This window comes from Choristoneura fumiferana, chromosome 17, assembly GCF_025370935.1.
Source record: "Choristoneura fumiferana chromosome 17, NRCan_CFum_1, whole genome shotgun sequence".
NCBI lineage: Eukaryota > Metazoa > Arthropoda > Insecta > Lepidoptera > Tortricidae > Choristoneura > Choristoneura fumiferana.
This window is the reverse complement of record NC_133488.1, coordinates 15,730,140-15,743,498: the sequence shown is the minus strand read 5'-3', so window position 1 is coordinate 15,743,498 and position 13,359 is coordinate 15,730,140. Positions and strand designations below refer to the sequence as shown.

The 13,359-nt window shown below is 38.6% G+C and overlaps 2 protein-coding genes across 3 annotated transcripts; both read right to left on the bottom strand.

Annotated features, from left to right (window-relative positions):
• Positions 1-1,124: 1,124 nt before the first annotated feature.
• On the bottom strand, positions 1,125-7,653 carry LOC141436871 (uncharacterized). Its single transcript, XM_074099964.1, has 7 exons — positions 7,537-7,653; positions 6,366-6,452; positions 6,192-6,287; positions 5,249-5,373; positions 4,668-4,853; positions 3,174-4,245; positions 1,125-1,904 (listed from the first exon to the last, which is right to left on the bottom strand). The coding sequence occupies exons 3-7, from the start codon at positions 6,239-6,241 to the stop codon at positions 1,802-1,804; spliced, it is 1,536 nt and encodes a 511-aa protein (XP_073956065.1). The 5' UTR covers positions 6,242-6,287; positions 6,366-6,452; positions 7,537-7,653; the 3' UTR covers positions 1,125-1,801.
• A 674-nt stretch (positions 7,654-8,327) lies between these two features.
• Positions 8,328-12,813, bottom strand: LOC141436763 (uncharacterized). 2 transcript variants are annotated; one of them, XM_074099798.1, is made up of 6 exons: positions 12,566-12,813; positions 12,125-12,216; positions 11,718-11,842; positions 10,354-10,491; positions 9,236-9,317; positions 8,328-8,813 (listed from the first exon to the last, which is right to left on the bottom strand). In XM_074099798.1, exons 2-6 carry the CDS (start codon positions 12,172-12,174, stop codon positions 8,663-8,665), a joined length of 546 nt encoding a protein of 181 aa, XP_073955899.1. In that variant the 5' UTR covers positions 12,175-12,216; positions 12,566-12,813; the 3' UTR covers positions 8,328-8,662. The 2 variants fall into 2 exon arrangements, with proteins under 2 accessions (XP_073955899.1, XP_073955900.1); XM_074099799.1 differs by having other exon boundaries at positions 12,639-12,813.
• Between the last annotated feature and the right edge of the window lie 546 nt (positions 12,814-13,359).

The following is a 13,359-nucleotide window of genomic DNA, read 5'->3' as shown; positions in this document are numbered from 1 at the left end:
AGAAACGGAACGACACGAACTTCGAATTTCGTATAAGCCCCGACCCGCTGGAGTTTATTTCTATGATTTATATCCAAAGTTTGTATAGCAGTACCATCTAGTGTGGAGTAGCTATAACTATTGCGACGACGCCACTAGAAACGCATTCTTTTTAAGACGCATTCGACTATTAATTTCTCAAAAAGTTGTCCACTTTTAGAAGTTTTTATTGTCCACTCATGAAAAGCGTTATTATGAATTCAATCAATGAATCTTCTCATTAGAAACTCGAAGTTTGTATCGTACCGTCCCTCTCGCTCTCGTATTAAATAGTAGTGTCAGAGGGACCGCACGACACGAACTTCGAGTTTAGAGTTTCGTAGTAGCCGTGCTGTTTATTTAAAAATGCTTATAGGTACTTACGACGTGTGTGTGCCCTATGAAACTCGGTCGAGCCTGTTGGAATTGTATTGCTTGCACACGCAAAACCTAGTCTCTTTTAAATTAAGTAAACTTAAAACCGCCAATGCGGCCGCTTGCATTAGATAGTTTACTTGATTCACCAAGTCATGCGGTTAAAAACCGCGGCGGTTTAGCCGTACTGCGGCGTCGGCCTATATTTGTTACCTGTTTATTAGATTGAACGGTTTAACCACGGTTTAACATATTAAATATTTTTCTAAAATCATCATTTGACAAGATTTGCTTAATAAATATGTTTTTTTTTATTCTACTGGATGGAAAACGAGCAAGTGGGTCTCCTGATGGTAAGAGATCACCACTGCCCATAAACATCTGCAACATCAGGGGTATTGCAGACGCATTGCCAAACTAGAGGCCTAAGATGGGATACCTCACGTGCCAGTAATAAACATGAATAAATAAATATCACGGGACAATTCACACCAATTAACCGAGTCCCAAAGTAAGCTAAGCAAAGCTTGTGTTATGGGTACTAAGCAACGGATAAATATAATTATATAGATAGATACATACTTAAATACATATTAAACACCCAAGACCCTTACTTAATAGGTAAACGTTTTTCTCAATGAAACTTGACAAAGTAGGTAAATCAGCCAAACAATAAATTTAACCAAATGAGAAATGTGCCAAAGATTTGTTCGGGAAATGAAACCATTGCGACAAGTTTTTTGGAAAGTATAATTTGGCGAAAAATATAATGCCCATACGACAGTAGGTACTCCTCCGCACGCGTGGACGTACTCCGCACGTCAAGCCAATGTGTGGTATGCGGTTAATGCACTACCTACAATGTACTACCCACTATTTCAAGCCATCGTTTCTAATTGGCTTAAGGGTCGATAAACACAGGGTCTTATACTAACCGCACCCCACTTCATTTTACAAGGTACTAGCAATAAAACTAGGCCTTACCACAAAAAACAAACACGTCCTAGACGTGCCTAAAATACTAGTTTTCTTTGAAATGACACATGTGTTTGACGATTCTTAAACATTTTTGAGGCACAGTAAAAATGGAAACATCAAAAGTAGGTACATAAATTATTGCTAGTTTTAAGGTTAACATTAACTAAACGCAAAAAGGGATATCATTTAGTATTAGTTCCAGGGTGATACATTAAACAAGATTAACTTCTACATAATTGCTGAAGTTAACGTAACGTAACAGTTAACTAACTTTCGTTGCCAATATTTTAACGATTCCAACATTTTACACAATGAAAAAACAATTAGGTAGGTACACAAAAGAAGTAGAGCATTAACTTTGCTCACTCTGGAGTCTAGATTTCCATTTAGGCAATCAAGTAAACCATTATAAAAACTGGAATAGCATTATTTACACAGCTAAATGTCTTGATGCTTTCGAGCGTTTAAGTCGACCGATCAGTTTTCTCGCAAGTTCTTGTTCGTGTGGCAGCATCTCTGGCTCCTCTGGCGGTCTACACAAAAAGCAAACCGGAGGGGCTACTACAAAATTCGAAAATCGAAGTTCGTATCGTACCGTCCCACTCACTCTCGTATTAAACGATATTAACGTCAGCGGGACGGCATGACACAAATTGCGATTTTCGAATTTCGTAGAAGCCTCTCTGTCATTAAGTAAGTACAAATGGAAAATCGTCCACTCAAAATTATATGTATATAGGTGACTTGAAAATTATAATGAAATTATATGACTTGCGCAGTACTACAAATTTGCTTCCGTATAAATTTGTAGGTAGGTACTATTTATGATGGGCAGGGCACATTGCCAGGATGAACCACGATCGTTGGGCGAGGCGAACACTGGAGTGGAGACCTCGTGAAAACACTCGCAGTAGAGGGAGACCACCAATGAGGTGGAAGGACGATATCTGCCGACAGGCTGGATATGGCTGTCGATCGCCAGGCGTGGAGAAATGGAGAGGAGGCCTATGTCCGAAGACGGACGAATTAAGGGCTGCTAGGGATGGATGGATGGACTATTTATGAATTTCCAGTGTTAGCAGAAGCAGGTGTTAGGAAGCAAAATGTACGCATTATGTTTTATTGGCAGACAGGCAGACAGACGGACGGAAAGACGGACGGACAGCAAAGTGATCCTACAAGTGTTCCGTTTTTTTTCCTTTTGAGGTACGGAACCCTTGAAATGCCAATATTAAAATACATCAATACGGAAAGTTGTCCATCCAGAATATTGTCGAAAATGGAAACATGTCCTATGGTAAAATTGACAAAATGGGCCGAAAGAAATAATAAACCATTTGTTAGATATTTAGTATTCCATTCATTCATGACGAAAATAAATTTCGTTATTATTTTTAAGGACAATTCCATTTTTAACCGACTTCAAAAAAGGAGGAGGTTCTATGTTCCAATGTTTGTATTGTAAAATATTCATTTCAAGAGGACGATTATTCATTTGTACTTGACAGCAAATCCTACTGAGTGATACTGATTACTGATAACATATATTCGGCCAAGTCTGGCTTTTACCATCTTTATGATGGATGGTTCCTACATCGAAATAAGTAAAATAATTTAAGATTGATTGTCACATTGAGTTGTAAGTGAAAAGAGCTTTTGATGTTTTAAGCCATACAACTGACATTCAACCTGTGGACGGTAAAGCAATTTCTCTGTCGACTATACAATACGCAAAACTCTAACTAGGTTCAAGGGACTCAAATTATTCTACATATAGAAAAATAGTTCAGGGCAACACAAACCTTTCGGTTGGCAAAATAATAATAGGACTTGGCTTAGTTTCAGAATATGTTTTTTGTACTGCATCTGAAACCTCCTTGGAATCTGGGATTTCTCTAGCAAGTAGTGTCTCTTGGGCAATTGAGGCTTCGCGAGCATCTAGGGTCTCTTGAGCTTCTGGAGCCTCGAGCCCTGGATCTAGGGCAGCTGGGCCCGCTCGACGATATGGGGTGTCTCGGATATTTGGAGCCTCCAGGGCACCTGGGGTCTCTAGGGCAGCTGGGCCCGCTCGACGATATGGGGTGTCTCGGACATCTAGAGCATCTAGAGCATCTGGGGTCTCCAGAGCAGCTGGGCCCGCTCGACGATATGGGGTGTCTCGGGTATCTGGAGCATTTAGAGCATCTGGGGTCTCCAGAGCAGCTGGGCCTGCTCGAGAATATGGGGTGTCTCGGGTATCTGGAGCATTTAGAGCATCTGGGGTCTCCAGGGCAGCTGGGCCCGCTCGAGAATATGGGGTGTCTCGGATATCTGGAGCATTTAGAGCATCTGGGGTCTCCAGGGCAGCTGGGCCCGCTCGAGAATATGGGGTGTCTCGGGTATCTGGAGCATCTAGAGCATCTGGGGTCTCTCGAGACTTTGGGATCTTTTTAGCATATTGGGGTTTTTCAACTGGGGCCTCTTGGGGATCCATGGCTTTTTTAACGGAGGTCTCTCGGGAATATGGTGCCTCACGGAAATATGGGACCTCTCGGGCATCTACGGCCTTCTGACCTGGGCCCTCCTGGGCATATGGGGCCTCTAAGGAATTTGATTTCTTTCGGAAATAAGAGGCCTGACGGGGATAAATTGCCTCTTGAATATCTGGGGTCTCTGGGGCATATGGGGCCTCTAGGGAATCTGGACCCTCTCGGGAATAAGAACCTTGACGGGGATAAAATGCCTCTTGAACATCTGGGGTATCTTGGGTATAAGGGGAATCACGCATATCTGAAGCTTTTCGTGTATATGAAGCCTCTCGGGCATATGTGGCCTCCTGGCCATATGGGGCCTCTGGATCTCCTTGATCCCCTGGAGGCAAGTCAGGAGCTTCATCTGAAAAGCGAATTGAAATATAAATAAACTACTCACAGAATGAAACCATGTTTTTATCAACATTTAGGTACCTTTTATTGAACCAACTGAAATCAGTCGGACCTCGTTTATATACACCATGTTTTTTTAGGGTTCCATACCCAAAGCGTGCCAACGGGACCCTATAACTGAGACTCCGCTGTCTGTCTGTCTGTCCGTCTGTCACAGGGCTCTATATCTTAAGCCGTAAGTTAGACACTTGAAATTTTCACAGATTATGTATTACTGTGGCCGCTATAACAACAAATACTAAAAATAAAATAAAGTTACAAATTAAGTTTACACTTAAAGTTCAACAGTCGGGTCGGGACCCATACCCAAAATTTTAGAGCTGGTCACGGTTAAGTGTAGGCCCTAAGAGATACTGGTAGGTAGGTACTTACTGTACAAAGGATTCGACTGTTCCATTGGGCTACGGTTTTCAGCAGCCGGCAGTCCGTTCGGGTGGTATTGCGGGGCAAGTTCATCGCCCCCGGCGCGTCGGCGCCGGCGCCAAGGCGTTTGCGGAAATTTCGCGCCTTTGTGTATATCCTTTGTCCATATGCTTGTTAAATTTTCTCTCGACTTTTCTGTAAAAGAAAAAGAATAATGGAACAAACGTCTAAGAAAGCTGCGGAATACAACACAGACTACAGCCTCTCATGAAACAGATAGATAAATCAACATTATCTATTAAATGTTGCCCCAAAGTTTGTTGTTTGTTTGTTTGTGTTTGTTTATTTGTTTGTACGTAACAAATAATTAATTTTAGGAGTTTTTTTACAGTTACGTATATTAGGTAAGCTAAATGGAGAAAATGTCTAGGGATTTTGATCAATATCATTACTTAAGTATTTCAACTTCATCATTTTGATATATTCTCCACATTTAAATTTGGACCCAAAACCAGACCAAATCCGGGAAATACAAGATGCAAGGCGAAATAAATTACACATTAAATATGGTGGCAGGAAAAGGCACTTACTAGCGAAGGCTGCCAGTTCTTGTTGCGCATAACCATAACCAATCGAAATACCGTAAACCATCAAAAGCATGATTATGGATAAAAGCGTGATCAGCGCGCACGCGCAGCAAGCCCAAGTAAGAACTCTGAAAATAGTCATGAACACCCATTTGGTTGCATTCATTTCTAAGCAGTCGCTTCGGTTGGCAGCGGCTGCATCCACCGTGAACCCGCGGCCTTAACCAGGTCATCCGTCCATCTCGTTGGTGGACGTCCTACGGTATGCTGCGCTTGCCGATCCGCGGTCTCCACTCGAGAACTTTTCGACCCCAACGACCATCTGTTCTCCGTGATATATGGCCTGCCCATTGCCACTTCAACGAGCTAATTCGCTTGGCTATGTCGGTGACTCTTGTTCTTCTATGTACGTACGAGTATCTCCTCCTCAGAAGGTACATCAAGATTGCATATAGTTTTTTTTTAACTAAAGCAGTGGGAATACTCGTAGTTGAATATTTAATTTGTTAGATCCTATAATTGGCTTTATTGTTATTATATAATAATTACCTACTCTGTAATTTACCTATGGCTGGCGAGTCTCCGCAAATAAATAAATAAAAGGTCAATAAAATAACTAAATATCTATTGTCTGAGTATCGAATGCTTTAAAATCAAGTCGGAATATTTCAACAAATGGATTAGTTTGATTGAACACCCATGTAAAATTTTTCTGATGTCATAAACTTTGAATATCAATCGACCAATGTATGGAAACATTTTCCGAACACAGTCAAAAAAAACCTGATGACATTTACAAAAATGTTAAGTCAAAGTTGCCCATCCAATTGCTAAAATAATCATTTCATTTTAAAACACACTATGCGTCATAGGCTATGACCCTATTTGTACGAACAGAGAAAAGTGAATTTTTTGGCTACCTGCTGACAAAGTGTTGTTTATTTACCTTTCAAAACAGAATGAGATCATACAGAATGCAGAATATATTAAACCCATGGTTTGAGTTTTTTAGTAATCAGGTGGCGCAACACCAATAATCAACCTGAAAAACGAACAACTTTCGTATTATCGTGCAATTAGATCTGAATTTTATAGAGCAGCTATGGAAACATGCCCGTACACTCAAGGTACACTCCAGCCAGGTGTAGGTACAATGCATCTATCAAATAAAACGAATACTTCTTCAATACTCGGATCCAAAGCGTATCTGAAAAACATACAAAAGATGGACATAAGGGTTTTGTAGGTTCTTCTCTCATGATATGTTTCAATAATGCCTGAAATATTTGCTTGTATAGGTAGTGCCACCAGAGTTGAGGTCTCGCACACAAAAAATAACATGTAATGACAGCGGAATTTTGACATTCACTCATTCTCGTTTTATGCAATCAGGCTTCATGTAGCTCTGTGTAATGAATGTAATCATTCGCTTCATCTCTCATGGCACTACCTATATTATTAGTGCAAATAGCAGAATAAGTAATTTTATTGTCACACACCACCTGGGAACACCGGTGTACGAGTACGTACTCATTCTACGCAAATAATAATATTCTATTCTATTAATTCCATAACAGAATAAAATATGCGGAAATCGTACTGACTGGATGCATACTTAGGTATAGGTACTTATTATAAATTTGATTGATTAATTCTCATAATATGTACTTACCTATGGTTATCATAAAAAAATACTAATAAGTTTCTGTTAAAAAAATCATTTTTAATACAAGCTTTTTTGCTGCCTGTACTTTTTTTAACTGTACTTGCATTGTCATCTAAACTACCAACTTTACCAAATTTAAAGTCGGCACTATTAATCACTGAGGAGTTCCCTCCTGCGAAGACGATCCTGGCAGGACCACCAAAATGTCACTATCAGATTATTGTATTGTTACCAAATTTACATAATTATGGCAAATTTCAAGTCAATCGGACCGCTGGAAGTGGGTCAAATTCAGCTTACAAGATTTGACCCAAACAAATAAATAAATAAATAAACAGGGCTAGCTTGTAAAAAAACATACTTTAATGGTAACCTGTTTGACGGCTCCATCATCAACCCGGATACAATTCTAGGTCAAAATATACCAATGCTAAAATTCCTTACTTCTGTATATTGTAAAGGTTGCCTGGAAGAGATTTCTCTGAAGCGATAAAGCCGCCTATTGATTATATGATTATCTACCTTGGAAAATTTCTATAATACCTGTGTTTTCTGTACTGCTTACTATGTGAGAAGAGATACAAATGATCACGAAATATAGTTAGCAAACATTGGCTGAGCTCACCTTTAAAACACGTAAAATAATGATATAAATAAACACAAATACCAATTCGCTGTAAATAAGAAGCAACAACGCTTATGTACACACAATATTGCTATTGTCTAATCTGATGTCTTCTGATTCATGTCTGATTCCTTCAAATAAAATTGATACTGGCAGCTGCGACAAGTTTTTCTAAAAAGGTAGGGAATAGTAGGGTCGCCTGCAAAGAGTATATTGAACCTAGTATAAAAATAGTATTGTACAACAAGAGCATAAAACGAACCATTTTACCTGAGGCGTTCATATAATCACCCAAGCCGGTACGGCGAGGGTAGATAGACACGTCGAGGGAAAAATGGGTTTAATGCTCGAGTTTTACACTCTGCTTTTCACTTCGATTTAGAGAAAATTAAATACCAACAGGGCAAACAAATTTGTTTACCTACTATGTATCCAATATGTATCTTTTATTTTTCATGCATTGCTATAATTATAAACTTTTAGTTTGCAAGGTTTTATTCATTTATTTTGATTGATTTGATTGATTTTTAGTTTTACAACATAAAATAAAAATTATTAAAAAAGTTTCTACATATTTTTTTTATAATTTTTGATTTATATAAAAATAAAAATCGATCAAAAAGAATAAAATAAATAAATAAAACTAAAAGTGCTAAAAATATATGATTTTTTTGATCGATTTTTATCGATCGTGTCTGACAAACGTTAGACAATCGGCCTCTGTTATACCTACGTCTTCCTGGACTTCGTGGTTATCATATCAATGTATTCCGTGAGATAAAAGACCGTACTAAAACATTTTCTTTATTTCAGGCTATAAAAAACCAATAAATAACGATGTATAAATAAAACAATCGTATAAAAATAAGTATAAAAATAAAGTTGTACACAAAAACATCACTTATTAACCCGGTTGAGGTATCTAAAACAGTCATGTTGGCTATAATTTATAACTGTATCTATTACTGTATTCTATAGATATTTTTTTTTAAGAGCAATAGTGAAGTGTCGACCTGTATGATGAATGACGTAACAGTAATTCCTTCAAGAAAATCATACTCTATACTACATAGTAAGATAGAGACTACAGCGATTCACTTAGGCAAACATGTTTATCATTGTTTTTTCATCCAGTAATAACAGGGAAAGCCAGAAAATCTTTGATTGGTCTCAGGAACGGTTCGACAGTTGTAATGTTCTTGGAGCGACGGAATCGTCCAATTAGTTGTTCGGCCAGTTTCTTTTCGTGGGGCATCAAAGTGGGCTGCGCTGGCGGTCTGTAAGGATTAAGATTCCTTGTCAGTTGTCACACTGGTGATTTGCGGACGAGTTACCGTGGGCTATACCATTATCAGCTCCTCCGGGACCACAATGAGTAGATTTAACGTAGCTCTACCCTTTACTACTACCTTCCTGTGTAGAAACGTTAACGTAGAACGTAGAAGTTGAAAGCGAGGAGAGCGCGTAACGATTTCGCCGCGAGAACGTAACGTTTCGTCACAACTGCGTGACGACTTCGCAAAGGATTTCGCCATGAGCGCGCAGCGAATTTGTACCGCGCTCGCTACGAAATTAGAATTTCGTAGGGAACTACTTAGCCTACGACCGCAGAATATATTGCTACGATCACCCTACGACCTATTGTGGCGGTGACAGCTAATAATGCGTCTAAGTTTATAGGTAAGAATGCAGCACGAACCTTTCAGTTTCCAAAACTACAATTGGAGTTTGTTTTTGTTCTAAAAATATCTTCTCTTCCTGATTTCTGTTGCGGTAAACCTCTGAAAAAATGGGGTCAATTATAAAATATATTTGTTTAAAATTGCATAGGTAGTAAATTTATCCTACCTGCTCATATAATAAATGCGAAAGTTTGTGAATAATAATGTGAGTGTTGTTAGGTAAGTACCTACGGTCACGAGCGTTGATTTGGGACCCATTTTGTGAAAAAATCCTTTGAATTGTCATATAAAATGACAGATATTCGATTTTAAGTGGGTCCCAAATTAACGCTCGGGATTTGCGCTTTGGATGAAATTTGGATTAGGTAGCTGGAATAATACATGGGCTACTTTTTATCCCGTTATGTCCACGGGAGGTACCCGTGTTTCAACATGGATGTTAAGTCTCAAAATCTTAAGATTTCCGCAAAATCAAGAGACATGAATTTTTGTATGGGACGATAGTCTACAGTTCATTCCCATATTCCATGGGAATGGGATAAAATCTAGAAATTTTAATCGTTGGGTTTAAATTATAGAGTCATGCAATTTGGCACTGTTATTTTTAATGCCAATTCAGTGAAAACCACGACGTAATTTTTGGAAATTCATGCTAGAACGGCTCGAAGAACTTGGATGCAATTTGGTAAGTATGTAGGTAGCTAGACGTTTGAAATGACACATAGGCTACTATTTATCCCGATATTCCCACGGGATCAGGATAAATCCTAAAAAATTCAACCGCTCGGATTACTTAGAGATTATTAGGCGTGTTTTATGTGCTTAGTTAACCCTTAATAAAAAGTTAGAGGCGATATAGCGACCACATGCATTGAGTTGGAAATTGAAACTTATTGACTTCACAATACGTCACAATTTCTATTGTAATTATTGAAAATACTTTAAAAATATCCTTTGTGAGGTAGTATGCTCCAATAAATGAGGCCTTATTAAGAGTTAATGAAACACACGATGTAATTTTTGGGGTTTCCCATGTGAATATAGAAAAACTGGAGTTCAGTCCAATTGCCGGATTTAATGGTTTAAGTGTGCAAAACCGCGGGTAAATTCTAGTGTTAAAGTAAAGTGTAGGTACCGAGTATAGGTTTCGGGGGGTGGTCCACTGCAGATCTGTTTACTGCGACCAATCTGACCACCGGTTTAGACTCCATCTCGTCCGGGCCGTCGCCACCGGACCGCCTTTTATTAGGCGACGGTGTAGATCTAGACACCACTAGAAAAAAAAGTACAGATTATAGTGAATAATGTATTTCCACTGGAAAAGTCGGACCTCAATCGGAATATGACGGCAGACGAATTATCAATGAATTATTATATTAAGTAAATGAGTGACTTTCATACCCAACAATATTGGAACTTTATTCATCATCATCATCATCATTAGCCGGAAGACGTCCACTGCTGAACAAAGGCCTTCCCCTTAGAACGCCACAAAGAACGACAACTCGCCACTTACATCCACCTAGTGGGAGGCCTGACAACAGCTCGTTTTTCGGTTCGCGGTCGCCACTCGAGAACTTTTCTCCCCCAACGGTTATCTGTCCAGTGCTGGCCCGCCCAATGCCATATTTTTACAGCTCAGTCGGTGACTTTAGACAGTTCTTCGACCAATTTCCGTCTCCGGATTCCATCGCGCAAAGAAACTCCAAGCATAGCTCTCTCCATATAGTATATTTAGGTCGTTGCGTGACCATGAGCCTCATCTCCAAGAACTTTACGTAGATAGGTTAGGTACCTATTATTTAGTGTCCAATCTCAAATTGAAAAAGCACGACAAATACGACTTTTTTCGATAAAATACGATGGAAATCATTAAGTAGGGTAAATCGTCAATTTTTTATTATTTCACTGGATGGCTTTACTGGCCATCTTTCAATAACTGACCACCTTGCACTAAAAATGAATTTGAATTCTGGTCACTTATAAACAGAGTTAATTTTTAGTAGGTATAAGGTGTCAATTACTCCAACTTATACTAAAATTAATTCTGGTACCATCAGCCAAATAAGTGGTCTATCAATTTTTAAACAAGTGAATATGTCCCTAAAGTCGAACTTTCAAGTTGACAGACACGTCTATTGGCATTATTGTTTTATGACATGCAAACGATTATCAACTTTAGGGTGGTAGACCACATATTAGGCTGATGGTAGGTACCTATGAATAGAATTCATTTTTAGTATAAAGTAGCCAGTTATTGAAAGGTGACCAGTAATTGTCAATTTACCCTATGTTTATACACTACACTTATGTTAAAGTCCCATCGGAACATTTTCGCACAAAGTTAAATATCGTCACTACTTTAAAAAAAACCCGTACCTCAAAATAGATAATTTTCTGAGTGAACTTTATGAACATTGTGTCAAGGTTCAATTTTGTTAACATATTGATTTTAGATACGAGATTTTTTCAAAGTAGTGACGATAAATTGGCACTTACTGGCAAATGAAGCGAGTTCTTTCTGTGCATAATGATAACCTACTGAAATACCGTAGACCATCAAAATTAGGATTGTGAACATTAACAGCATTAATAGAAAAGCGCAGCAAGTCCATGTTAGAACCCTGAAATAAAGAAGTGTGTACTATCTTGATGACTTTTTGAATAGTATTACCTAATCCAGAGCCCTTAGTGTAAGTTTTCGGTTACAAAATACGTCTCGATCGCGTTCGCGTTATAATCTCGATTTGTATGCAAACACCAACAGCGTCTCTAGCGGAACGTTTGCGATGTTCGTGTTTCCATACAAATACACATTGAGACGTATTTTGTAACCGAAAACTTACACTAAGTGTACTGAATGTTCATATAAAAGTTAGTACTATGATAAAATATTTTTTTCATACCTTTCCATGCAAAACGTGAGAGTGCAGAATATAGACTGTATCATACCCATTTTTCAAGATAGTTATTAGGTACTATGAAGTTGCAAATATGTCTGTAAAAAAATATATATATATATATCTTTGAATTTTCAAAAATGAACAAAAATATTTAATAGAATAACATGGCCAGAGGCGTATTTAGAGATTTAGGGCCTCGGGCCAGCGGTGCTACTACGAAATTCGAAGTTCGTATCGTACCGTCGTCCCTCTCAACTCAATAATAGCGTTAGCGGGATAGCACGATAGATATATAGGTAGAGGGGCAGTTAGCTTTGCCGCCGCGACATTAAAAAACCTGCAATAGGTGGCTTCACCGCCCTTCGCAGCCTGCTGCCCCGGGCCATTGCCCTCTTTGGCCTAGGGTAAATGCCCAGCTAGGTAATGCTTAATATAAATATTTACCTTTGTCACTCTTCCAATCGGTAGTTGTGAAACTGAGCAAGTCCTAGGGGCAGCGTGCAGCAACTTCACTCACCATTTAGAATTTCTTACGACTATAAAATAAGGCTAGCCAGCAATAGACCCGCTAAGACCTCATGTATAAATAAAAACTAGGCCAAATTCGATAGTAGTCACATGAAGCAACAAATTAAAGTAAAAATATACTTGTACATCTAACCGGGGCAAAGTGTGAATGTATTTTGACAGTGTCAATCAGTAAAAAGAATTTGATGCTTGTCTATGCAACTTGTGTGAATGACTATGAATAACATAAATGAAAACTTCAACCAAACCCCTGCATCAACATATAAAAGTTAAACAAGTCCAGATGTCATGGTCATCATGTTTAAATATGATAATATGACAGTTTTGTATGAACCAGCACGTAGTAAGTTGTTGTGGTATTACGGTGGCCAGGATAGAAACATAAAGATAAAATTAGATAACCATGTTAAAAGGACAAGAGAAAACCCACTTAGATCTACTTAAATTTACTCAGGTTGGAGTGTGGGTGGGCAGGTACTTACTTAATAATTGTATTTACAGTCACCATCAAAAGTATCACACTTTGTCGTTTTAACACATTTGTCAAATTTGTATTTTAATCAAAGGTGTTAAGTACGTTGCGGTAAATCGAGTTACAAAAATACAGGTATTTTTATGCTGAACCAAAATCAACACACATTTAGTGAGACATCTCGGAACTCCCGCGCAGTTTCAGCATGTACCATTCATTTCAATTCCGTACTCATTCG